The 21,623-nt window shown below is 40.7% G+C and overlaps 2 protein-coding genes across 2 annotated transcripts in view; one reads left to right on the plus strand and one right to left on the minus strand.

Moving 5' to 3' along the window:
- The first annotated feature begins 1,153 nt into the window (after positions 1-1,153).
- Positions 1,154-15,088, plus strand: LOC103368372 (alpha-synuclein-like). The gene is made up of 5 exons (XM_008296719.1): positions 1,154-1,292; positions 1,445-1,474; positions 5,897-6,039; positions 13,522-13,593; positions 14,318-15,088. Exons 1-5 carry the CDS (start codon positions 1,172-1,174, stop codon positions 14,333-14,335), a joined length of 384 nt encoding a protein of 127 aa, XP_008294941.1. The 5' UTR covers positions 1,154-1,171; the 3' UTR covers positions 14,336-15,088.
- A 4,440-nt stretch (positions 15,089-19,528) lies between these two features.
- Positions 19,529-21,623, minus strand: part of nop14 (NOP14 nucleolar protein homolog (yeast)) — a 10,882-nt gene continuing 8,787 nt past the window's right edge. Inside the window, exons 16-19 of the mRNA XM_008296732.1 lie at positions 20,642-20,789; positions 20,428-20,546; positions 20,148-20,303; positions 19,529-20,067 (exon numbers count right to left, since the gene is read on the minus strand). Of these exons, the coding sequence (XP_008294954.1) occupies positions 19,971-20,067; positions 20,148-20,303; positions 20,428-20,546; positions 20,642-20,789 (520 nt within the window). The 3' untranslated portion in view covers positions 19,529-19,970. The remainder of the gene's footprint in view (positions 20,068-20,147; positions 20,304-20,427; positions 20,547-20,641; positions 20,790-21,623) is intronic.

Below are 21,623 nucleotides of genomic sequence, written 5' to 3' on the forward strand. Positions count from 1 at the left end.
ATTTGGAAGAGGATAGCAACTTGTAAGATCAGTTTCAAAAATAAAAATAAATGTTGAAATAAAATTTTAAAATGGAATATTATGACTACTGAGAGCAGCAAGTCATTGGAAACATCTCCAGGTTTTGAAAAATTCTCACTTTAATCTACTGTAAGCCAATGCCAACATGACCTTTTTTTTTTACTTTATATTACAAATAAATAAAGAATAAACTTGAGCAGGGATGTGCTGTGCAGCTGTAGTTAACATCTTCTACCCACATGTGTGATCCTGTACAATTACTCTGCCACTAATTGGTAGTTTGGTCACAGATGCATTCACTGGTGTGTTTTTTTGTTTGTTTTTTGTTTTTTTACATAAAGAGGCTGCTGCACCTACACGCCGTGGACAACCCACGTACTGAGAAAGAGCTACGTAATCTGTGTGTGTGTGTGTTGGAGCATCTCCTCTCTGCGATCAGCATCACCACCGCGCTTTAATCGCTCCTTTTCTTCCATCGCGGGAGGAGGCGTCCGTCTCAACCTGTGGAGCGTCTGTCTGTCTGTCTCTCCGTCCGTCTGTCTCCGTCTGCCGCTCGGGCTTGACTCCACACGTCTTCGGAGTGCACTCGGAAGTTTTGGAGACAATAAAACCGGTTTTGCTGCTCTTTGGGGGGAAATCTCCAGTGTCATCCCGGAAGACTCACCACATTCTCGCCTGACAGGGAGTTGAAGCAAACAGGTGCGTAAAACCCCACACGTTCTGTCTTTCTCCGTAAAAAACACCTCCAAAATGGTTCATTTTACAACATTTACATGACACAATTCGATTTTTCTACCACATTACCTCAGATCAGACGCGTTTTCTGTCGGATTTTTTCATTTATTTTTTATTTAAATGAACCCATTCATGGTTTTTCGGCTGGGTTGTAACCAATTCCTACAGGTGGGATTTTCAGCAGCTGCTCGTGGCTGTAGGCAGATATTTCCAGCCCACGATACTGGCTTGACAAACCTGTCAGAGAGGAAAAGAGAAGAAGGGCGGTGGCATCGATTTTTTTAATTTTTTTCCTCTCCGTATGTTTTAATGCTTGAATCTCTCCCCGTGCGTCTTTTCTCATCGCGCCTCTCTTTTGACATCCCTCGCAGCTGTGTGTGTGCGTGCGCGTAATTTGGGAGCCAATCAAGCAGCCATGGATATGATCAAGAAGAGTCTGACCAAAGCCAAGGATGGGGTCGTGTTGGCGGCGGAGAAAACCAAGCAGGGAGTGAGTGGAGCCGCCGAGATGACGAAAGATGGGGTTATGTTTGTCGGTGGGTTGTGGAAATTAATTTGATTTATGATCCAGAACAATGGAACATCATGCTGATTTATCATCATTATCAATATTCCCTCTTCATTAGAAAAAATAAATGTTTTGATGATGTGTGTTTTAATTGAGCTTCACCTGTGTGTTGTGTTTCAGGTACTAAAACAAAGGATGGAGTCTCAACAGGTAATGCAAGTCTTCTGTCCCCTCCTGTTCTGCAAAATCCTCTTTTGTTTTTTTGGATTTCAGTCTGTTTTGTTAACTATAGGTAATAAATCTGTGGCGTAAAAAAAAAAAAAACAGGAGGGCTTAATCTTGCTGAATCCTCAGGTGGTCAATAAGACAGATGCACTGCAACTCTGCGGGTGAGTAAGTGTCATATTTCGCCAGCTAACTCAACACAACCTGCGTTAACTCCCTGCGGGTTCCAGGCCTTGCCATTTCTCATACATAACAAGCAGGGAAGCAGAGGGAGGCCGCCTGTTATGGGCATCAAGGGAAATGGCTGTATTGTTACGCTGGCTGCAAGTCAAGCAAGCAAGTGTTTTTAAAAGCTGAGATTAGAGGAGAAATACTTGCTGGCATGAGGTCTTATTTAACCCACTGCCGGCCTTTCTGTCATAAGATGACCTTATAGTCAGCTTTCAGGAGGTCTACATCGGCCAAGATGTTTGAATGATGACGTGCAGGTCATAATCTCCCCAACTATTGGCTGTTTGTCTGCTCAAACAAAGCTTCTTGGGGCTTCGTGTCATGCATCCAAACAGTGGAACTTGTTGCACATCTGTAGGCTGTTTTCCACTGCAGTGCTCACGGGAATAGTTCCATAATCAACTCTTCAGACTTTCCATTGCGTCGTATCTGACAGCTTACACCATGAGGTTAACTCCGAGCTCACCAAAACAACAACAAATAGTTACTGGACTGAACTCCTTTTACTTTCACCCTAACCGGTCGAGGCAGATGTCTGCCCTCCCTGAGCCTGCTTCTGTCACCTTAAACAGGTTGTTTAAAGGGAATTATTTAAATTTGTTGGGTTTCTCTTTAATGTTGAAGCCCCTCACCACTCTATGTGACGTACCTTCAGATGACAAACGTTGTGAATTGGTGCTAAAACACTGAACCGTACTGAGTTGAACTGTGACGAAACAGAACAACAGAGATTTTACGTTTGCCTAAATAGTGAATTTTACATTGTTGAAGGTGATTGAACATCATCTTCTCTGAGTTTAACCAATACCCAGGCCCATGAATAGTTTTTTTAGGGCTACTTAAGCCTTGTCCACACACAGCAGGGTTTTTGTAAAACCAAATATCCTGCCTCCTCCGTCTAGGAAAAAAAACGAACGTATACACCACCTCGTTTTTAGAAAAAGAATTCATCCACACCAAACCGCATGAGTGTGTTTTTAAGCACATTCATATTCTACATGAGGATGTAATAACTCCGACGACAGCAGACATACAGAAACTGTCACGCCATTCCTCCGGGAGCACGATTCCCGTCTCAAAGTTCTCCCACCAGCTGGCAGTGCGTCCCGCTCTGACCCAAAACCGGCCTCGGTGTCTTTGACTGTCCTTAACGCCGTCCTTCTCCTGTGTTCTTGTACATAAAGCGGTATCTGGGCCTGGACAAGAGACAACGCTAACACAGTTTTGAGGGCATCCACTGTTTCCAAATGTAAACACAGGTTGTATATGTGATCTAAGAACAAATTTTGTCGCAGGCAGTGACGTTTCAAAACCCAAAACCCTGGTTATTGATGTCCACAATCTTCACTTTGGTCAGAGGTTTTTGAAAGAATCATTTTTAATGCCGTAAAACTGCGTTTTCATGCGGATAACAGGCCAAATCGTAGAAAAATATCTTAGAATCTTATCTAGAAGTACCCAGAATAGGTGCCTTTTTTCTCTCCCCAAAATGGCTCACAAAGTGGTTCTACAAAAGCAGGTCTTGTGGTTGCACAAAGGTTCAGGCCGTCCTAAACTGGCCCGTAAGCTCCTGAGGTAGAAAACTGCTTGAAACATCTTCCTGCCCTGGACCTAATTCCTAAACATATATTTATTTGTGCCATTTTAACCTTCATCAGACTGATGCTTTGTGATGAAGAGAAGCCATCTTAAATAGGAAATGGCTTCTCATTGAGCTTATTGTATTCAATACTAAGGGTTCTATGTATTTAACAATAATTTTTTTTACTTGGCATGTAAATGGACCTTGACAGGTTCATCTATAAGTGGCTCAGACCTGCTAGATTTTGGAGGTGAATATATTTCTTGGGAATGCAGTTTGGCCTTTGGTGGCCTTCAGGCATTGATTTTATAGTAATCTACCATTTAGCGTACAGCAGTTTTGGGGTACATTTTTGATTGCAACTATATTGGATTTTATTTTTCTAACTTTTTGTAATGCTTGTGGATGTTGTCTGTCAGTAAAATGACATTTGGTAACGGTGCCGTCCAATAGCATGTAAGGAAATGTGATTGTCCAAACATGCATGGATATTATTTAACATGTTCTCTATGTATGTTGGCCTTTTGTCTACATGAAAATGCAGTCAAATTTAAAAATTGAGCTTTTGCTAAGTTTGTACCATTATTGTCTTTGCATGCGAGCTGCAGCTCACCTCGCTAACAGGACCTCTTTGTATTTTTGCCCATGAATGTTCACTTTCACTTTCACTACACTGTGGAACAAAGGAGTCAGAATCAGTCAACACGTGATTTCTTCCTTCCTCACCAATGCGCCATCGTCAATAGACAAAAGTGAAACCAGTAATTTTTCAGGCATTTGATTGGCCACCATGACTTTAGGGTTAGAGCAGGGCCTCCCATGTGTGTGCTTTCTCATCAGAGTGCTTTAGCTGTGTGTTGATGTGGACACAGGTTTTCTTTTTAAAACTGAGGAGGAAACCCTGTTACAGAACAATACCTGTCAGCTGGGCCTTACAGCCGCTCCCATGACATACCATTAGCCTGATGACGGTCTAGCAGTGACATGCTGCAAATTAATTTTGCAAGTTAGACAAGTTAGGTGTGTGGGGAGTTTGTTCCAAATGATTGCATGACTGCCAGATGTGAGTAATTAAACAAAGGACAGATTTTTTCTTCCCTGTTTTAGAAACCCCTAAAATTCCTAAAATTGTTTAACGACACTAAATATTCTGACAAAGTGCTTACCTCCTCAGCTTTAGCTTGTGAACCTCTGGGTAGGTTTTGGCTCTGCTGTAGTGAACACTTAAACAAGACGTCACAACACAAGACAACAGGAGCTCTTAATAACTCTCAGTTATACATCAGAAATGTTTTTGGCATTTTAAACCTTAATTTAAAAAGACAGCCTCACTGGACTGAAAACTCTGTCTTACAGCATAACACTCATACAGCTAAAGACAGTCCAAGCACATATTATTTTAAAAACTAAAGCACTGATTGGCAAAACTTGAAAATTATACAACAGCCCTTTGCTCAAACATTTCAAGGCGGGGTGAAACCTGATGAAGCCTAACAGTCTTTGAATGGGAATGCCTCCAGGCTGCTCCTGAGGTTTGTCAAGTGACTAAATGATGACCCTGTTTGGAGTTATTTTGCCTGGTAGTAGGGAGCAGGAGAAGTGACAGAAGTGCTGCTTTTAAACTATCATCCAGTCACTACATACGGTCTCTTACTTCAGTTTTAGCTGATAATGATCCCTTCTATGTTGTCATTTCTTTTGCAAAGGAGATACGTTCCTGTGATTGCCTTCATGCATCTGTTTTAGCATTTTGGAAACCTCTTAGCTGGTTTGGAGGGACATTTGTTCATGTTTTAAATAGGAGGAACATTTTGGATTTTGTTGTGATTGTTCTTTTAGCACCTCCATCTGGTCAAAGCAGAGGGACCTAAAAAATCTGTCTTCAAGCCAGAATACTGTTGGGTTAAAAAGATTTTTTTTTTAAATTGTAGAGACTGGACTTGTATGAGTTCCTTGAAGACGTTCCACCTCTCATCCAAGAGGCTTCATCAGTTCTGACTGACTAGTTGGGAGTTCCAGATACTTATATCCCTAAGGAGTCATTAACACCTGAGTTTCGGTTTCAGTTGGGGGTTTGTTGCTCCTCCCCCTCGTTATGCGAGTCGTTAGTGCTCCCTCTGTCACAATGGGGTTCGTTAGGGTCTTTTGCGGCTAGGTGTGAATGTGGTTTCATCTTCCTGGGGAGAGATCTTAGGCCTGAGCTGTTAACAGGTGAGAGGTGATGCCTCAGACCTCCACCTCTGTTGAGGGATGGTCTTTCCAGTTTGACATCAACGTCTTCAAGGAACTCAAGCGAGTCCAGTTGCTACGATTAATCTACGAGAATAACCATGACCTGGATGAATCTTCACAGACATCGTAATACTTTCTATTTTCTGTCTGGATATATTGCTGACAACTAGAGACGAGTCAGTAAAAAGCACCTCTCAGATTGCTCCAGTCACTGTTGGAGCTTTGAAATCCAGTATCATGGGATCTGTGTCCCGCTTCTGTGTAAATCCTCACAGGTATTGAGACTCCATAGAGATGCTCCCTCCTCAAGCGCCCTCCCCTCTCTCCTCTCCCCTCTCCCTCCCCCCCTTTCGTTCCCACAGTTGCAGGTAAAACTGTGACTGGAATGACTCAGATGAGCGGAGCCATGGCTGTCGGGGTTGCCTCTGTGGCCCAGAAAACCGTGGAGGGTGCAGGCAACATCGTCGCTGCCACTGGACTGGTCAAGAAGGATCCAGCCAAAGCGGTAAGAAAGATGCTTCTAATTTTAGGTTGAACTAAAAGTGTTTATTTTTCTAACAAATCAGCACTCAGTGTCTGGTACCTCGGCTACACCTGATGCAGTCCGATTAGCGTTAACGTTCCTGTAGGCTTTTTATTGGTTCGTTTTTGTTCAGCAGTACAGAGAAAATCATCCAAAATGAAAGTAAAGTTGATTTTTTAAAATATTTTCAACAAAAAACTAATGTAAGAACGTTTAAAAAATTTTTTTGAAATGGTGAAAATCTGGCAGCAGGGGTGCCAGAAAAAAAATATTATTAAAAAATGTGAACTACTGTAACTGTAAAAATGATGAAAACAGTGACAGATATCCATATGCTATGTTAAGCTGATTTAAATACAATACAATGGTGTCATTTTAGAGTCTCACACATTGGAAATGGACAAAATAATATTTGTATGACTACAGATTTTTAATGCTGCATGGCATTATTTACAGTTTTGGCCTTTTTTGTAGTTTTTTTTTTTGTTTGTTTTTTACAGTTAACATGTAAATTAATATTTTTTTTCTGTGATGTTAGAAGTTATTATCTGTACTTTGACCAAAAAAAAGGAAAATCGGAAAATAATAGTTAAAAAAATTATTTACCATTTTTCAATCCTTAATAGAGTTTTAAAAATTAAAATAGTGGAAAATATTAGTTAAATAGCAATAATGTTATTTAAATACCTGAAAATAGTAGAATTTCATGGTCACACATTGTAAAAGAACAAATGGCTACTCAAAAGAATACAGATTTTTTTTAATTTAGATTTTTATATATTATTTGCAATTTTGAGCCATTTTTAAATGGTTAACATTTAATTATTTTTTTTTTTAAATCTGAGATTTTATTAGTTATTGTCTTTAATTTTTAAAAAAACAGGGAAAATCTGTTTAAAAAAAAAAAATTAAAAGCTTGTTATTTGGGTAAAAAAAACAAACACACAAATAAAATTAATCGTTAAAAAGAAAAAAAATCCTGGTTCGATTCGTGGCGATAGCGCCCGTTATCGTGTTCTCCACTGAGCATGAATATAAACAGTTTCTTTCCGCCCACGCAGCCAGTTAACCTGAGGGTCGGACGCTGTTAGCTGCTAGAGTTGTCGGTTCCATCTGTGGTTTGAGCTCTCCCTATGCTTCCTCCTCACTCAGTATGTTCCTCCATATCCACTGATGTGCAGACCGCTACGATAACACAACTACTCATTGTTGTCAGGTCATTTGGATCCATGAGAAAAGTCAGCTAAAAAACTCCAACACTGGTACAAACACAGCAACGCGTGTGCAGTCGCTGCCAATGAGAGCAGGTAGTTCAGTAAGGAAATGAAAAAACGGAATCATATGTTAACATAATGTAATAAAGCTTCGCGGCTTCTGCGTCACGAGTGGAAAACTAATTTAAGCATGAGAGTGAGGCAAATCTCCAGAAGTGAGAAAGCCTCATTCAAAATCCCACTGACAAGTAGCTACACATACAGCCTTTTAATGTTTAACCTTTCTCAAAAATAGGTTGTTTAGCAGCCTTAAACAAATCATAAGGCCTTTACGTTCATGGCTAAATGTCACAGAGACCAGCGCAGGACTGAGTCTGGCATTAGTTCAAACACGTGTAATAACAGCAGGACAGAGAGTGAAAGATCTGAATGATGTGGACGTTTTAGACAGCACAGATTTAAAGCGTAAAGCTGAAAGATGACTTGAGAAGACGTTGAGTAGTGAAGTTTATGGCTATGTTCGTCGAGTTTTTTTTTTTTTCAAAAAGTAATTTTTGTTTAACTTTCTGAACATCACAAAGATGTCACTTCCTTACAGACAGATTAAACTATTAGAATGTGAAAACTAAATCCCAGGCTGTCCACACATGTTTTTCCAGAAAACATTACTTTGAAAAACTGGAGAGTCACTACAGTAACAAAAAAAGTGCAACTTGAAAGCATAAAGGCAACACAATGCTTCTCCACAGTTATATAAGTGCTGTATATGCGCACACTTAAAGCCCACCTTTAGAAGCGGTAGTTTGCAGCACATCCCTCCATTTCCTATAGCGGCTGCCAGCCATAACTCTTCGCTGTGTCAAAATGGCCTCCTGACCTTGAGTCATTTGTCATCGCTTCTCATATCTGCTTCGTGTCGTTCCTTCTCGTGAAATGAAAGCTGTTACATATTGTTAGCTTTCCTGGATTGTTCATCAGTCAGTCTGGCCTTCGTTTGTCAAAAAGGGGGAGGAGGAGGCAAAGGCAGTTTACCGTAGTAAACAATTTACTGCTGGGACATAAGTCAAATGTGAAAAATGATTCTCCCATCGCCTCCTCAGTGGGTTCTTTCTATACATTTGTCTCTTTCACTTTAGATTTGGAAAGTTACTTATGTCCAGTCAGGGCTACAACTACATTGAGGGTTTGTTTTTCTTTACCGGGAATATGGCATTTAAGTGATGTGGAGGAAAATACAAGATGATTACAGCACAGATAGACTTGAGCTCATTCATTTCACATGTGCTTCACCAGAATTCTATTTATGAGCAGATAACATAACTGAACTTTAACGAAACAGATAAAACATTGAAATCCACATAGTTTTCCAGTGCTTTCTAATATAATCGAGATAAACGGTAGCTTTACCCCGAGTGCAGTGGAGCAAATGTTCTCTGGCGTCGCAATGCAAACTTTTGTCGATGATTTTAAGGTAGGGGTGGGCAATCCTGGTCCTCGAGGGCCACAATCCAGCATTGATCAGCTCATCATCAAGCTCTGCAGAAGCCTGATAACGATCCTGATCATTTGAATCAGTGTGTTGGAAGAAGGAAACATCTAAAACATGCAGGATTGCGGCCCTCAACCAGGATTGCCCACCCCTGTTTTAAGGTATTCTGCACAAAAGTAGCATAGCAGTGAATCAGAAAGGTAACAATAAACCAACAAGGATAAATAGAAATAGTTCTAAACCATCAAGGAAATAAAGTAGCTATGGTCAAAAACAGTGAAGGTTTTGAAATATTCTTAAAGATCGCCTTTATATGTCATTCATGAGAAGGAAATACTGTATATGAAGTCATTAATTGTACCTCACGGATGCACAATCATGGGTGTATGTTTGATTAAACATTGGACACATTAAGCAGCACCCCATTTTCCTGCATTCTGGTGGATTTTTGTGCTCCAATCTGTCCCTTTTCTGCATTAATTTACATTTATTTGAAGGAAAACACAATTTGTATTTACTAGATACACAGAAACAATTCAAACTATATTAGAAAATAATGCAGTAAGGCTCTTGTCTGTGCTGTTTTCAAATATTTAGTCTCCTGTCGATCAGCTTTTTGTCATTTAATATCGTCCCTGCTGAGTCGACACACACACATACAGGCATGATTTACTCCTCTGGTCTGTTCTGTGTCTGCTGTTTGGGGACGTAGTCGCTTTAAATGTTCATGTGGCACAGATTCACTTAATGAAATCACTTTAAATGATTTATAAACCACCAGACTTTCATAGCTAATAGATTGCTTCCTTCTGCACATTCAAAACAGACCAGGAATCATCTCGGCTTTGTTACAGAAGCTGATTGATGACAAGGATGGAGCACATGTTGTCCTAACATTCATCAAATCTATTAGAGAATGAGACTCTGTGAAATCCTCTCAAAATTCTGGAAAACAAAACTTTTAATCGCAGCTAAATCTCTACCCCAGCTCACACTAACACAGCAAATCTTAGACAGCATAGACTTTCGAGGAATAGGTGGCCTCGATGCTCGGCTTCACTCACAAAAACATCGTCCTCGCTGCTCTCCTTTTGTTTGTCAAACCACAGCAGTTGAGCTTTCCTCCGCTTCCACTGTTATATATCTGAATTAATAAGGTGTTAAGTGTTATCCTGAGGTGGGGGTGAAATTCGCCCGTAATTACCCGTCTCTCTTATAACACTGCTGTGAGTAGCAGGAAATAATAATCCCATCAAATATTTCCCAGGGCAACGCAAACACTCGGCTGAGCGTTTGTTGTGATGCTCGATCCCTTAATTAGCGATGAAACACAGGGGAATCCATGACAACAATTTTAACAACAGCATGCGCATGCCTTTAACGCTGCCTTAATTGGCCGTAATTAGTAAATAAGCGCCCTATAAAAAAAAAAAAAAAAGAGGAGGAGGAATTATCAAGGTGTTTTCCTGCCTGTGGTTTTTCAGCAGTTCTTTCATGTTGCTGGGAAAAGCCCCCACGCTTTAGCTTTTAACATCCAATCAGATCCTTTCATCTATCGCTACGGTTGTTTTTATTGAAGCAGACACGACAGGTAACTGTGGTGTTCACCCTGAAGGATAAAAATGATGAACAGCCTTATTACGAGGAATCCTGACAAGCCAAACTGGCAGACGGAGGAGACAAACAGATGGACGACAGACACCAGAGGACTGACTGATGGACAGCTGCTTGGACCGACTGATTGCACACAGATTTTTAAATAAATCATACATACATCTTCCCAGCGAGAGACTGACGTACAGAGAGCAGCAGATTGCCCTCTCATTTCCCAGGCGGCTCAGGCATTAAACACCATTAATATTGATTTTATTTAAAAATTGATGCCAGGTTGAGAGTCGGCGATTCTCTCCTGACACGCGCGGATCAGCAGAACCAGAGGATGCTGAGTCTTGATTAATATCCTCATCTAGTTGTTTCACCAATTCATCAGCTGCCGGTGACTCATATCATGACACACAGAGGAGCCGGAAAGGTAGGAGAGGAAAATGACAATGAGACGGAGCAGTAGGTAAAGCGGCGGAGAGCAGGGGGGGAGGACATGCGTCGGAAAATAGAAAAAAAAAACGGTCTCGACAAACACGTCACCGCTCTTTTTCTATAAAAGACGGCGGCAGGAAGCAATTTCCACGTGAAAATTGCTCTGAAACAATACAATAATAGTAGGTATCAGTTTGATTTTGTTTTGGAAGATTCTGGTTGGATTAAAACCCAAACAGTTCTTGGACAAAGTTTTAATCCCATCACTGGCAGCGTCCCAGAATGTTTAGCGCACATCTCTCTGGCTCGGCCGACGTGAACAGATGGAGGCTTGATGGGCGGTGTTAAACGCAACAGCAGGAGGAGAAGGTGCAATGACTGGTTTAAGGTTGTGTCAGCCGTCTGCGTGCGCTTCGCATCCGCAACAACGCGCTGCGACCGCTCCCCATTAAGGAAGGTCACTTCAATGGCACGGTGTAATCAAGGCATCCTTTGAGCCAGACAGGAGACACGTCACCTCCATTCTTCATTAGCAGCGTCATGCCTCGTCCTCTTTTTTTTTTTTAGCAGCCCACTCGCTGGAGATGACCAGCGATCGTAATGACTGTTATGAAAAGAGTGCAAGTGCCTTTTGAATGCGTCCAGGGATGAAAGAGCGGGAAGGGGGAGGCGAAATCTGTGCTGCTGCATTCAAACTGGCGTCCTTCATCAAAGCTCGTCCTTGTGCATGCTTTTGTAAAGGTAATGACAAATAGATGTGCCTGCACCTACAGGTCCTCCGCAAACAGCCTCGTCATTCAGCGACCTTTAGAGCAACTCATAGGAAGCATGTCGTCACTTTGCCTTCGCCATCTGTGCATTCTGAAATTGCTTGAAATCACAGCTGCAGGGATAAAACAGCTTTCTGATGGTACACAGCTGGAGTTATGGTTGAGTTAGGTTAACAGTTAGGTAAAGGTTAGACGACCTTCTCGTCTTGTACTTAGAAGAACTTGACCTTTTGAACCTCTAGCATACACGGTCACATTTTTACTCACTGTGGGCTCATCTTTAACTGCAGCATAAAGTCCTGCACCTCTATGGAAACAGCACAACCATGACTAGAAGAAGAGAGAACTGAGAAGTGTCTTTTGTGTAGAATAAGAATCATAAAAATGAAACCAAAAATTAAATTTCTTTGATTATTCATTTTACAAAAACTGAAAAAAACCCAGAAACATTCTTCCAAGTGCCCACAAGTGTTACCAATACTGGAAAAATAATGGCTTTACACACTTTAAATCCTTTACAATCAATTTATACTTAGTTTTCATACTTGTCTCCTGTCCACTCTGTGAAAACACAACCTGCAGTTCAACCTAAATTTTTATCATGTGACTGTAGGTCGCAGCTGAGTCGCTAAAGACGTCTCTGTTGCATCGAAGACAGTAGGATTTTTTTTTGTTTTTTACATAATGTAGTTAATGCAAACAGTTAATCTTGGCTTATTTTTAAATACGACATGTAGAATAAAGTTTTTTGATGAAATGTTATGATTTTAGGCTTATGTTTGTGTAAGTAGAGCCATCAGAAAGTTAAACATCTTTACAGTTTCTGACACTGATAAGTAGTGTAGTTTTGGTGATTGTTGTCATGTGGTTCAAACTGGTCAGTGGGTTTGCGGTTTAGAGAAATCAAAGCCAACTGGTGGAAGAAAATTAGACACAAACAGTGACACTTACGACAAAGTACAATGTTTTGTTGACCCCTCAACTGACCCTGACCTCCTCCCTCAGTAGAGTTTGTCTGAGTTTCCTCCTTTGCTCCTGACAGATAAACGGCATAAATGTTACGACCACTGAAGGAAGTTGTCGCCTTTATGTAAATAGATAGTATTTTCATTTGTCTTGTTAGGACAAACCTGCACAAATATTTTGTCCTATGGATTAGTGTGAGTCTATATACTTTATCAGTATGGCTTATTGCAGCTTGTGTCCTCTTACATGGCCTTAAAGGCGATGATTGGTGTTGGAAGGACGAAAAAGAAGAGGAACTTTGCCCCACTAGTCTATTTAATTGCATTCCCTCTACAGGCATGATTACTCGCTGCAGCACAAAACATCTTTGTAAGCTTGATACAACGATCACACTCTAAGGTGTTGTGGTCCCACGACATCCACGGACAACAAATGTGGACAAATGTGGACAACTGTGAATACAGCGAATAAACAATGTGTAATTTATACTAAGAATTCTGGACAATAGTGTGAATACATGATACATACAATATAATGCTAATGTAAATAGAATCTGCAGACACTGCAACAAGGTCAGGGTTTGCTATAATGCTACCACACAAGATTGTAAATAGCAATGATAATTACATGGACATATGTGTATTTAATAAAGAGGCATTTGGAGGATACAATAAGCTGTTAGGCTGAGTCTGAAAAGAAAACTGTGAAAAGCCGCTAGTGTTCATTTCTCTCTGTTCAAGGTGACGCCTTTGTCTGACCAGCAATTTAAAAACCCCATATTATTTAGAGAGTAATAAGATATATTTAATTATTGAAGTGGTTTAAGAATGTTTTTCTGTTGATAAGCCAACCAATTAACCATCAAATCATTCTGTTCTGTACAAATCTTTTATCCTCGCACTATTTCTGCATTCAGTTCGACTCCTTTCTATGTGTTTTCACATTTAAAATACAGCACTTGTTTGTAAAAAATGTGTGTTTTTTCCAGACTGAAGACGTGTCAGCACCACAGACTATGGCAGAGTCACCGATTGATACTGACCCCGCTGATATTACAGAGGTAAGACCGAACACACACCTCCTACTGGGATGCTTCTTCTCTAGCTGGCCGAGGGTCATGTTCAGTTTTATACCATGGCCAGAGTTAGCGCTTCACATTAAAAGACATTTAACTGGATAGAAGTGAAAATGAATGTATGAAATTATACTTAAACAGATATTTAGCATGTTACAACACACAAACAATTCAAATATGGTGATGGGATTAGAAATTCACTGTATCTTCAAATTTAAAACCTTACTTGGAGTAAACAGATCAAACTTGTGTCATGTTCAAATGTTTTAGGGGGAAAATGTACGTGTTGACATCTGAAATGGATTCATGAGGAACCCTGCTTTCGTTCACTGTCATGACCAACCAGTTAGAATATAAAGTATAAAGAATATTTTGGGGGGATTCAGGGAGCAGCTTTCATTATTAACGCTTACTAAATTGCTCATATTTTATCTCCTAAATCTGTTCAGTAGTCATCCACAGCACAAAAAACCTTCCCTTCAAAGGTTAAATGCTGCTAAGGGCACCGGTTGACGTTGGGTACTTTATAACAGCAGCCAGAGTTCATAAATAAACCATTTCAATGGGTGGTGTAATATCACCCCACCGTTTCTCAGCTGTAATGTCATTTTGCAGCGATGTGTCGTTCAAGGTTAACATGATCACTTGACAGGAAGTCATCTGGATAGGGGACGGTAAACTCACAGCTCTTGTTCCTTTTCTCTCTCAGGAGGACTCCGATGACTGAACGGCTCGAGAGCTTCGCAATCAAAGATCAATGAACATTCCATGTCGCTCTGCCAAGTCCCGTCGTGCCTCGTTTTGGTCCTTTATGGAGTCTGTGCCCAGCGTCTGTGTGTGTGTGTTCCTGTTTGTGCTGTTCTGTATGTCTGTACAGTATAGGCGTAAATGTTGTAGAGACTGAGAGATGTTGTGTGAGTGTGAGTGTGTGTGTGTGTGTGTGTGTGTGTATGTGAGTGTGTGTGTGTGTGTGTCTGTTTGTGCCTTTTGCACATCAGTCCTGAAAAGGACCTCAGGTGTGTTTCGTCTGTGACCAGCCGTCATTTACAGTGATTCCCTCCCACTGAGAAGACCACCTGGTCGCTGTGTGTGTGTGTGTGTGTGTGTGTGTGTGTCTATGTGTTTTCTGTGTGGCTACGTCAATAACTCAAACATGGAAATATACCACAATCCACAAACACCTAAGTGTCTATATAAATGAACAATTTACAGTGATCTGTTTGAGATGGAAGCATACAATGATATTCTCTATTTTTGTCTGTATACTGTCACTGTTTTTTGCGGTGGACTTACAAGTGCTGAGCTATTTGTGCATTCATATAAGTATTTTTTAAGTTGTCACTGCTGTGACTGATATATATCATATTGAATGGACTTTTGAAGAACCAAGAGCATGTGAACTAATGTTCAGCTTAACCGCTGTGTTATGACGTTATTGGGATTTAAATGTTGAATAAAATGTCAAGTGTGGGGTCACGAATGTTTTTAGAATCCATTTATGTGTGAACTATGTATTCAGGTGAATTCAAAAATTCAAGGTTCTGATGATATATAAAGATGATGTCTGCCAAAGAAAAGAGCTCTTTTCTGCATAAAAACATTTGCATCTGCTGCCACATCCCACCTCTTTGCCATGAAGCAACAGAAACTCTTCTTAAATCATCCTATCTTGAACTATTATTACATATTTACATGCCATAATTCATGACGTACTTCTAGAGGATCAAATACTGAACTGAAGTAGGTATAATATCTCCTCTGAAGCAGAGCCATGTGCAGAAAATAAGTTACTGTTTAACATCTTTGAAGCAAAACACTCAGTTGGAAACAGTATACGAACGTGCATCAATCGCTAACGAAGCATAATTAATGGTTTAATAAATGGTGGACCCAAACAGGAAAGAAATAACGTACAGAGGTGAAAACAGAAATGCAAAGGACAATTGAACTACTGTAAGAAATGACCCCAAAAATCCAAAAAACGCAACGCAGAAGGGAGAAACGCAACAATAGAATTTATGAGCAAAGGTTTTTATAAGCTACTAGGCGGAGTAATGACCCCCTCAAGGGCGTTTTAAGAGCTCATCACTAGTGGCTGCGACCACTTGTCTCGTTTCAGTTAAAGCTAGAGTAGGCAGAAATCTAGAAGAAGGGAGAAAAAAGCCAGAATGTGAAACTATACAGCTTTCCTAGAGGTCTCCCCTCACTGTTCCCACCAGGTGACTTACCTACTACACTTACTTCAAACGTACAAAGACAGTCAATCCAAAAGTCAACAAGCATTTGTGGTTTTAAGTAGGACCTCAACCCCACTCAGAATTGCACTTCCACATTCTCTTTATACGATCTCATCTGCTGTTGGTGAAAGGCCCAGAGATGGGTTGAGATCCCCCGTCATAAATGAGATTTTCTAAAGCTTAAAACAGAGCAAGGAGGAGGTGCAATAGTCCAGTTTCATCTCTGGTCACTTGCATCACAACACACTGAAAGGTTAGTGTGGAAAAATACTTTAATGTTTCCTATGTGATTTTATGATTTGTAGCATTTCCATCATGTTTGTGCTTTTGCTTTGTATGTGTTTTGTCATCTGGGCCCACTACATTAAGAATATATCTGATTTTATGCACAGTATGCTCCTAAAATGTGACCCTCCTTCTGTTGTCTTAAAACAGCTGAAGTGAAGAGAGTCTGCTTGTTAGGATAATATCATGCTCAGTGATGGAGATGCAATATGATAAAAAAAAAAAATGATGACTCTGGTCAGTGTTGTGTCACTCTGTTAATACAGACAATAATGGACCCAGAGTCATTTTTATGGTGCAATGGGCAGGAAGGAGTCTAATCGAGTGCCAAGGGGTTAATAGTCATAAATTAGCTGAACTAAAATCAATCAGCTGACCTCCACGAATCCTCAGTTTTGCTCCATAAAAATGTGCCTTTTTGAAAAATAATCATGTTCTCATTGTCACAAATAGAAATAATTAATATTAATGTCAAGCGCTGGCAGTAATCAGTAGTAATCCTGCTAATACAAGTCAATTACTGTGACTGAATTCATTTGAATGTCATTAAGCAAAAAAAAAACTCAATGAGCAAATTCCACCAACAGCAGCAGCAGCAATGTTTGCGTAAAAGTGTGTTTGGGTGTGAAAGCATGAATGTGTCGCCTAACGATCGTCTGGTAGAGACAAGAACATGTTGATCATGCACCAAGAACCAAATGCTGTACAAGAGATGTCAGCCTCTTTCTAGGATTTTACGAATATAAGGTCTTAAGATTGGATCTGCTGTCATTTTTGGTAAATTTCAATTTTAAAAAAGAAAGTGTTTTAGCATGTGGTTCACAAGGAGTAATAATCCTGCTTGTAGCCACAGAACCAACCACAACCTGATTACAATGAATAGCGTTGACCTCCGCTGTGTGATCTATTCAGCTGTCCAGCTGTAGGCTCGACAGCGGGAAGGAAAATGAGACAGACGTGTATTTAAAAAGGTTTGTCCTTGCAATCATCTCCTCCGACATGTTGTTCTCCGAGAGACAGCTCTGCTCCATTTACGCTAAGATGGCCAAATCCTTTAGTCTGGCAGTATATCACCAGCTGGACTGTGGTATTTGTTGCTCACGAACACATTCGTCTACAGCTGCAGGGGGATTGAACGTTACACTGCGCTTGAGAGGAGGAATTATGACACGTGAAAAATAATCATAATCTGCTTTTACTGCTTTTTCCCCTTTAGACTCAGTTAGTGTCTTCATATTGAGTGGTTGAGGAATTTTAGTAAATCACGTCAATTTGAAAATATTGATATTGTTAATAACACACATGACAATATAAATAATCCAGTAATTATCTGGTTGACACTCCAGCATACAGTGTCATTACAGTGACAGACTCTTTCCATCTGTCCACTACCATATTTCGAGCCAAAAAACAAAACACTCAAAGTTTAGGAGTAATTTGACTGAATACATTATTTCCATTTCTTTTTTTTAAAATCGTTGTTGCACTAATTTTGTCGTGAGAATTCACAACAATCATATCCTGTCTACGTCTCTAACGAACAACAGAGTGACTCACTTAAATCTCTTCGCCTGCACTTTCCTCTAATGAATCTGTCGAGAGGCCTGGAGTTTTGTGACTCAAAGTTGTTGGTTTTTTTTTTTCCATCCACGCTTGTAATTGTACGTACCTGTCAACTGCCGTTTCCTGGAACAGCCCCACGGTCGCAAAAGCAGCTGATGACTCCCTGTTGTTATTGTTCATCGAGGACCACGCAGAGGGGTCCTGTGACGACAGCGTGAGTCAGTCGAGTGACACTCATGGTACGTTTGGAACAACGGAAGTGGATTAATGACTACACATTTACATGACTTAATCAGAATCCAGTGATATTGTATATACATAATGAGCTGGCAGCCAAGTGGCATTGCAACATACCTGAATAATAATCTGCCGTGCTCCAGCAGAAGCTAATATGATCCTCAGCTGAAGATCTATGGTGAGGCAACCTCTTGAAGCAGCATGAAGATTCAGCGTGCAGTGCAGTGAGGAAGCAGCGAACTGAGATGTCCAACGAACTTCAACTGAAAGGTGGGAGCAGAGCAGGCAAGCACCTTAAATTAACAGATCACAGATGGCTGGCAGTGTGCAAACCGGACCATCAAGCTGAAGCTGGATGCACCTCTGGGGATCTGCTTGGAAACATTATCGCGACAGGTGAGTTTATTTTAATAAGAAATGTGTTGCAAAAAAATAAATAAACCCCACAACATCAGCAGTGAAATTGAAATCAAACTGAATCGTAGCACTTGGTTTCTCTTGCAGGCATCTAAATGTCCCTCTAGGCTGCAGGGGCCTTTAAAGTCTAGATTGAGGATGTTTAATTGCTGATGAAGGAACCTTTGGGATCACTCTTGTACAAGAACACGACTGCAATCATTTCGGTGCTACTGTAAAGCATTCACAGAGAGCCACAGACGTGTCAACAAGAAAAACCACATCGAGCAAAGTCCAACCCGCTCTTCCTGCCAGACTACCACGTAATACCTGTTTACCATCCCACAACGTCGCAGTGACGTGTCCTGTTTTAATCCTGTGTGGTGTGAATGGCCCATAAAGAGGATTTATTTTAAACAAGAGGCATTTACACATTAGAATATGCTTAGAGACACGTTTTGAAGGGATATGTTGAACTGAACCATCATCTTTTAACAACAATTCCTTCTCTTTTTTTTTTTACAATGAACGTAGCCACTGTAGTTAATTATGACTAAATCCACAACACAATCCTGGCATTCACACTCACTAGAGCATCACATATGGTTAATCCTTCCCTGTTCCTGACAACTGTCACCAAACAATACACAGTTTCCTCCTGTTTGACTCGTGTTTGCCAAAAACTGCAGAGCCTAGCTGTTGGAGTATTTTTTATTTTTTTTTAATAAAATCTGTCCATTATGACTCATTTTTACAATTTAGTCAGAATAAACAAGCCTGGGGCAGAGTGTCGACAACAAGGTAATTATCTGAGGTGAACTCACAGTGCTGGTTCTGGGCTTCTTGAGAAATCTGTTAATAATATGCAAAGTATAGAGTAATACCAGATTCATCGTGTAAAGCCGCAGTCAGAGGAACACTGTTTTGATAAAGAACCTGTAAATGCCACCATAAACACAACATAACCCCACTATTAAACCCTTGCTCCCTCCTGCCACTGAAGCCTGCCTGTCTACACCCACTCCACCGCATTCCTTTAAACCTACAACTCCTTCTATGTTTAGTATTTTCTCCATCCTCATTATAAGGAATAATAAACAGACTCTACAGCCGCCTGCACTCCTTCTAAAGACAACCTGTGAATAATCAGAATGTTCTACTTTGCAGAACCTGGCGAACATCATGTAAAATGAAGCTTGATGTTTGTAGTTCTATCAAAAGCATTGAACTGTGACTTTGTTAAACATTAAATCCTGGTTGGTTTAGTGGGGAATGGATGCATCGGTGACAGGACATGTGACACAGCAAAGATAATGGTATTTATTCTTTCTTGTATTTTCACACATTATCATGAAAGGAGAATGTCATCAAAATAGTCACCGCTCCGCTGACTGACACCTCCAACAACAGGATCCAATTGTCACGTCAGACGCCTACGTCGGCCACATTTGACGGTGAATCACGACAGCGAATTCTCAAACAGTATAAAATGTGTGTTTAACGAGGACGCTGAAGGATAATGATAATAAAAAAAAAACTAGTACAAAGAGTTAATTTGATCCGTGTACACCAACAGCTCAAATGGAGAAGTCCGTATGTAAAAGCAGAGGCGATGGAGAGAACTGGTGGCGATCAATCGATATTTCACTTCCTCTTCTTTCTCTTCAGGGCTTTCCACTCTCCCTCCTGAGTGGCCAAGCTGCCAAAGAGCTCTTTCACTTTTCTCTTTCTCTCCGCATCCCTGAAACACAGAATTTGTACGAGTTAGATGCAAGAACGTTTAATGTACTCTCCTACGTGGACACAGTGTTCTGTTCATACCTGTTCATGACCTCGTTGAGCTTCTCGCTGGCCAAGAAGCGCGAGTCCTTCCTGATCTCCCTCAGAGCGCCCTTGAACTCCTTCTTGTACTTGTGCTTCAGTCGCTCCCTTTCTTTCTCCTCTCTGGAGCTGCCGCGCTTCTTTCCGTAGTCCAACCTGATCGACATAAAAATGAGATGTTTAAAAACAGATACAACACGAGCAAATACACGTGCTCACCTACAAATTCATGAATAAATAAACTGCCAGATCTGGATGGATAATTCCTCAGCGTGCTTACACTTCAACAATCTTTGGTGTGAACAGCTTCAGAGGAATAGGCTTCTTCTTTTCAAAAACTAGCGGAATGCAAGTCAGAGGAGCGCCGCTGATGCTCTCCAGGATCTGGCTGTGAAGCTCCTGCAACAAAAACAAACTAACGCTGTAATAACCAGACAACGAAAGATACAAAGAGAACAACTGCGACAGCTTCATCAAACCAATCTGGCACGAACCTGCAAAGGCTCTGGTAACGTTTGGGCGGAAAGATGTTTGGAAAGAAGCGTCTTAATTGGCTGGAAGATGTGCTTAAAGGATGTGAGGTCTTTGTAGAGCAGGCAGCATCTCTTCACCAGGTCCAGGCAGGTAGACAAACACATCAACCTGTGAGGAGATACAAACACGATGAGCATTTCAACTTTTATAACTCAGTCTGTCTCATTGTTTATGAGCCTTCCTAACCCTGATCTGTCAGACCTCTTCAACTGAGCCAAGTACAAAAATGACACAAATCACTCCCTAAATCCATTTTTCACATACGTCAGTTCTGTCTTTTTGCAGATACTGGACTTTAAAATGTTCCGGCAGGTGTCTGTAAATATAATACCATGCTGAACACGGTGTATAGATGTGTGTGTGTGGTAATATGAGCAAGTGCACATCTGTAGAAGTATATAAGTAGGGGCAAGAATGCACACTTTATGCACATAATCATATGCACAGTGTAATTCCTGCATGTATCTGGGGCCTTTTTCACAGAAGTACTGCTCACATGCAGATTGCAGATGATGGCAGCATTAGTTGTCACAAAAATTTGCAAGCTCACGCATGCGTCTTTTGATTTGTACAAATGTGGGAAAAATTATAGTCCTGTGTAACGATAAGTCAGAACTGTTACAGTGCATCTTAAGGGGGATATGAATGAGCAAATATCACAGATATTTTACAGGTTAAGTGAAATCTTTGACCTCCCAGTGGAGCAACAGGAAACATCAGTGTCATTAGGATGCATCCTCTAGACACTATGAACGTCTGTGTAAAGCTTCACAGCAATCTAAAGCAACCATGTGGTTCGCAGCAGCTGAGCAGTGTCGTTGTTTTACTGTGCATGCATCTTTCTTGGAGAATCAATAACCACTAGTTGTTGTTCTGAAGGGCAACAAAGATGCAAAACACTCCAAGATAGGAGAAAAATGGTTCTGCTACTTCTCCTGTACC

This window comes from Stegastes partitus, unplaced genomic scaffold (assembly GCF_000690725.1).
Source record: "Stegastes partitus isolate 25-593 unplaced genomic scaffold, Stegastes_partitus-1.0.2 Scaffold1149, whole genome shotgun sequence".
NCBI lineage: Eukaryota > Metazoa > Chordata > Actinopteri > Pomacentridae > Stegastes > Stegastes partitus.

Bases quoted from the DNA above. Each gene is read 5' to 3' on its own strand.
- LOC103368372 (XM_008296719.1), top strand. From the start codon at position 1,172: ATGGATATGATCAAGAAGAGTCTGACCAAAGCCAAGGATGGGGTCGTG. The intron at 1,293-1,444 runs GTGGGTTGTGGA...GTTGTGTTTCAG, and splicing joins AGATGGGGTTATGTTTGTCG to GTACTAAAACAAAGGATGGA. The intron at 1,475-5,896 runs GTAATGCAAGTC...TCGTTCCCACAG, and splicing joins AAAGGATGGAGTCTCAACAG to TTGCAGGTAAAACTGTGACT.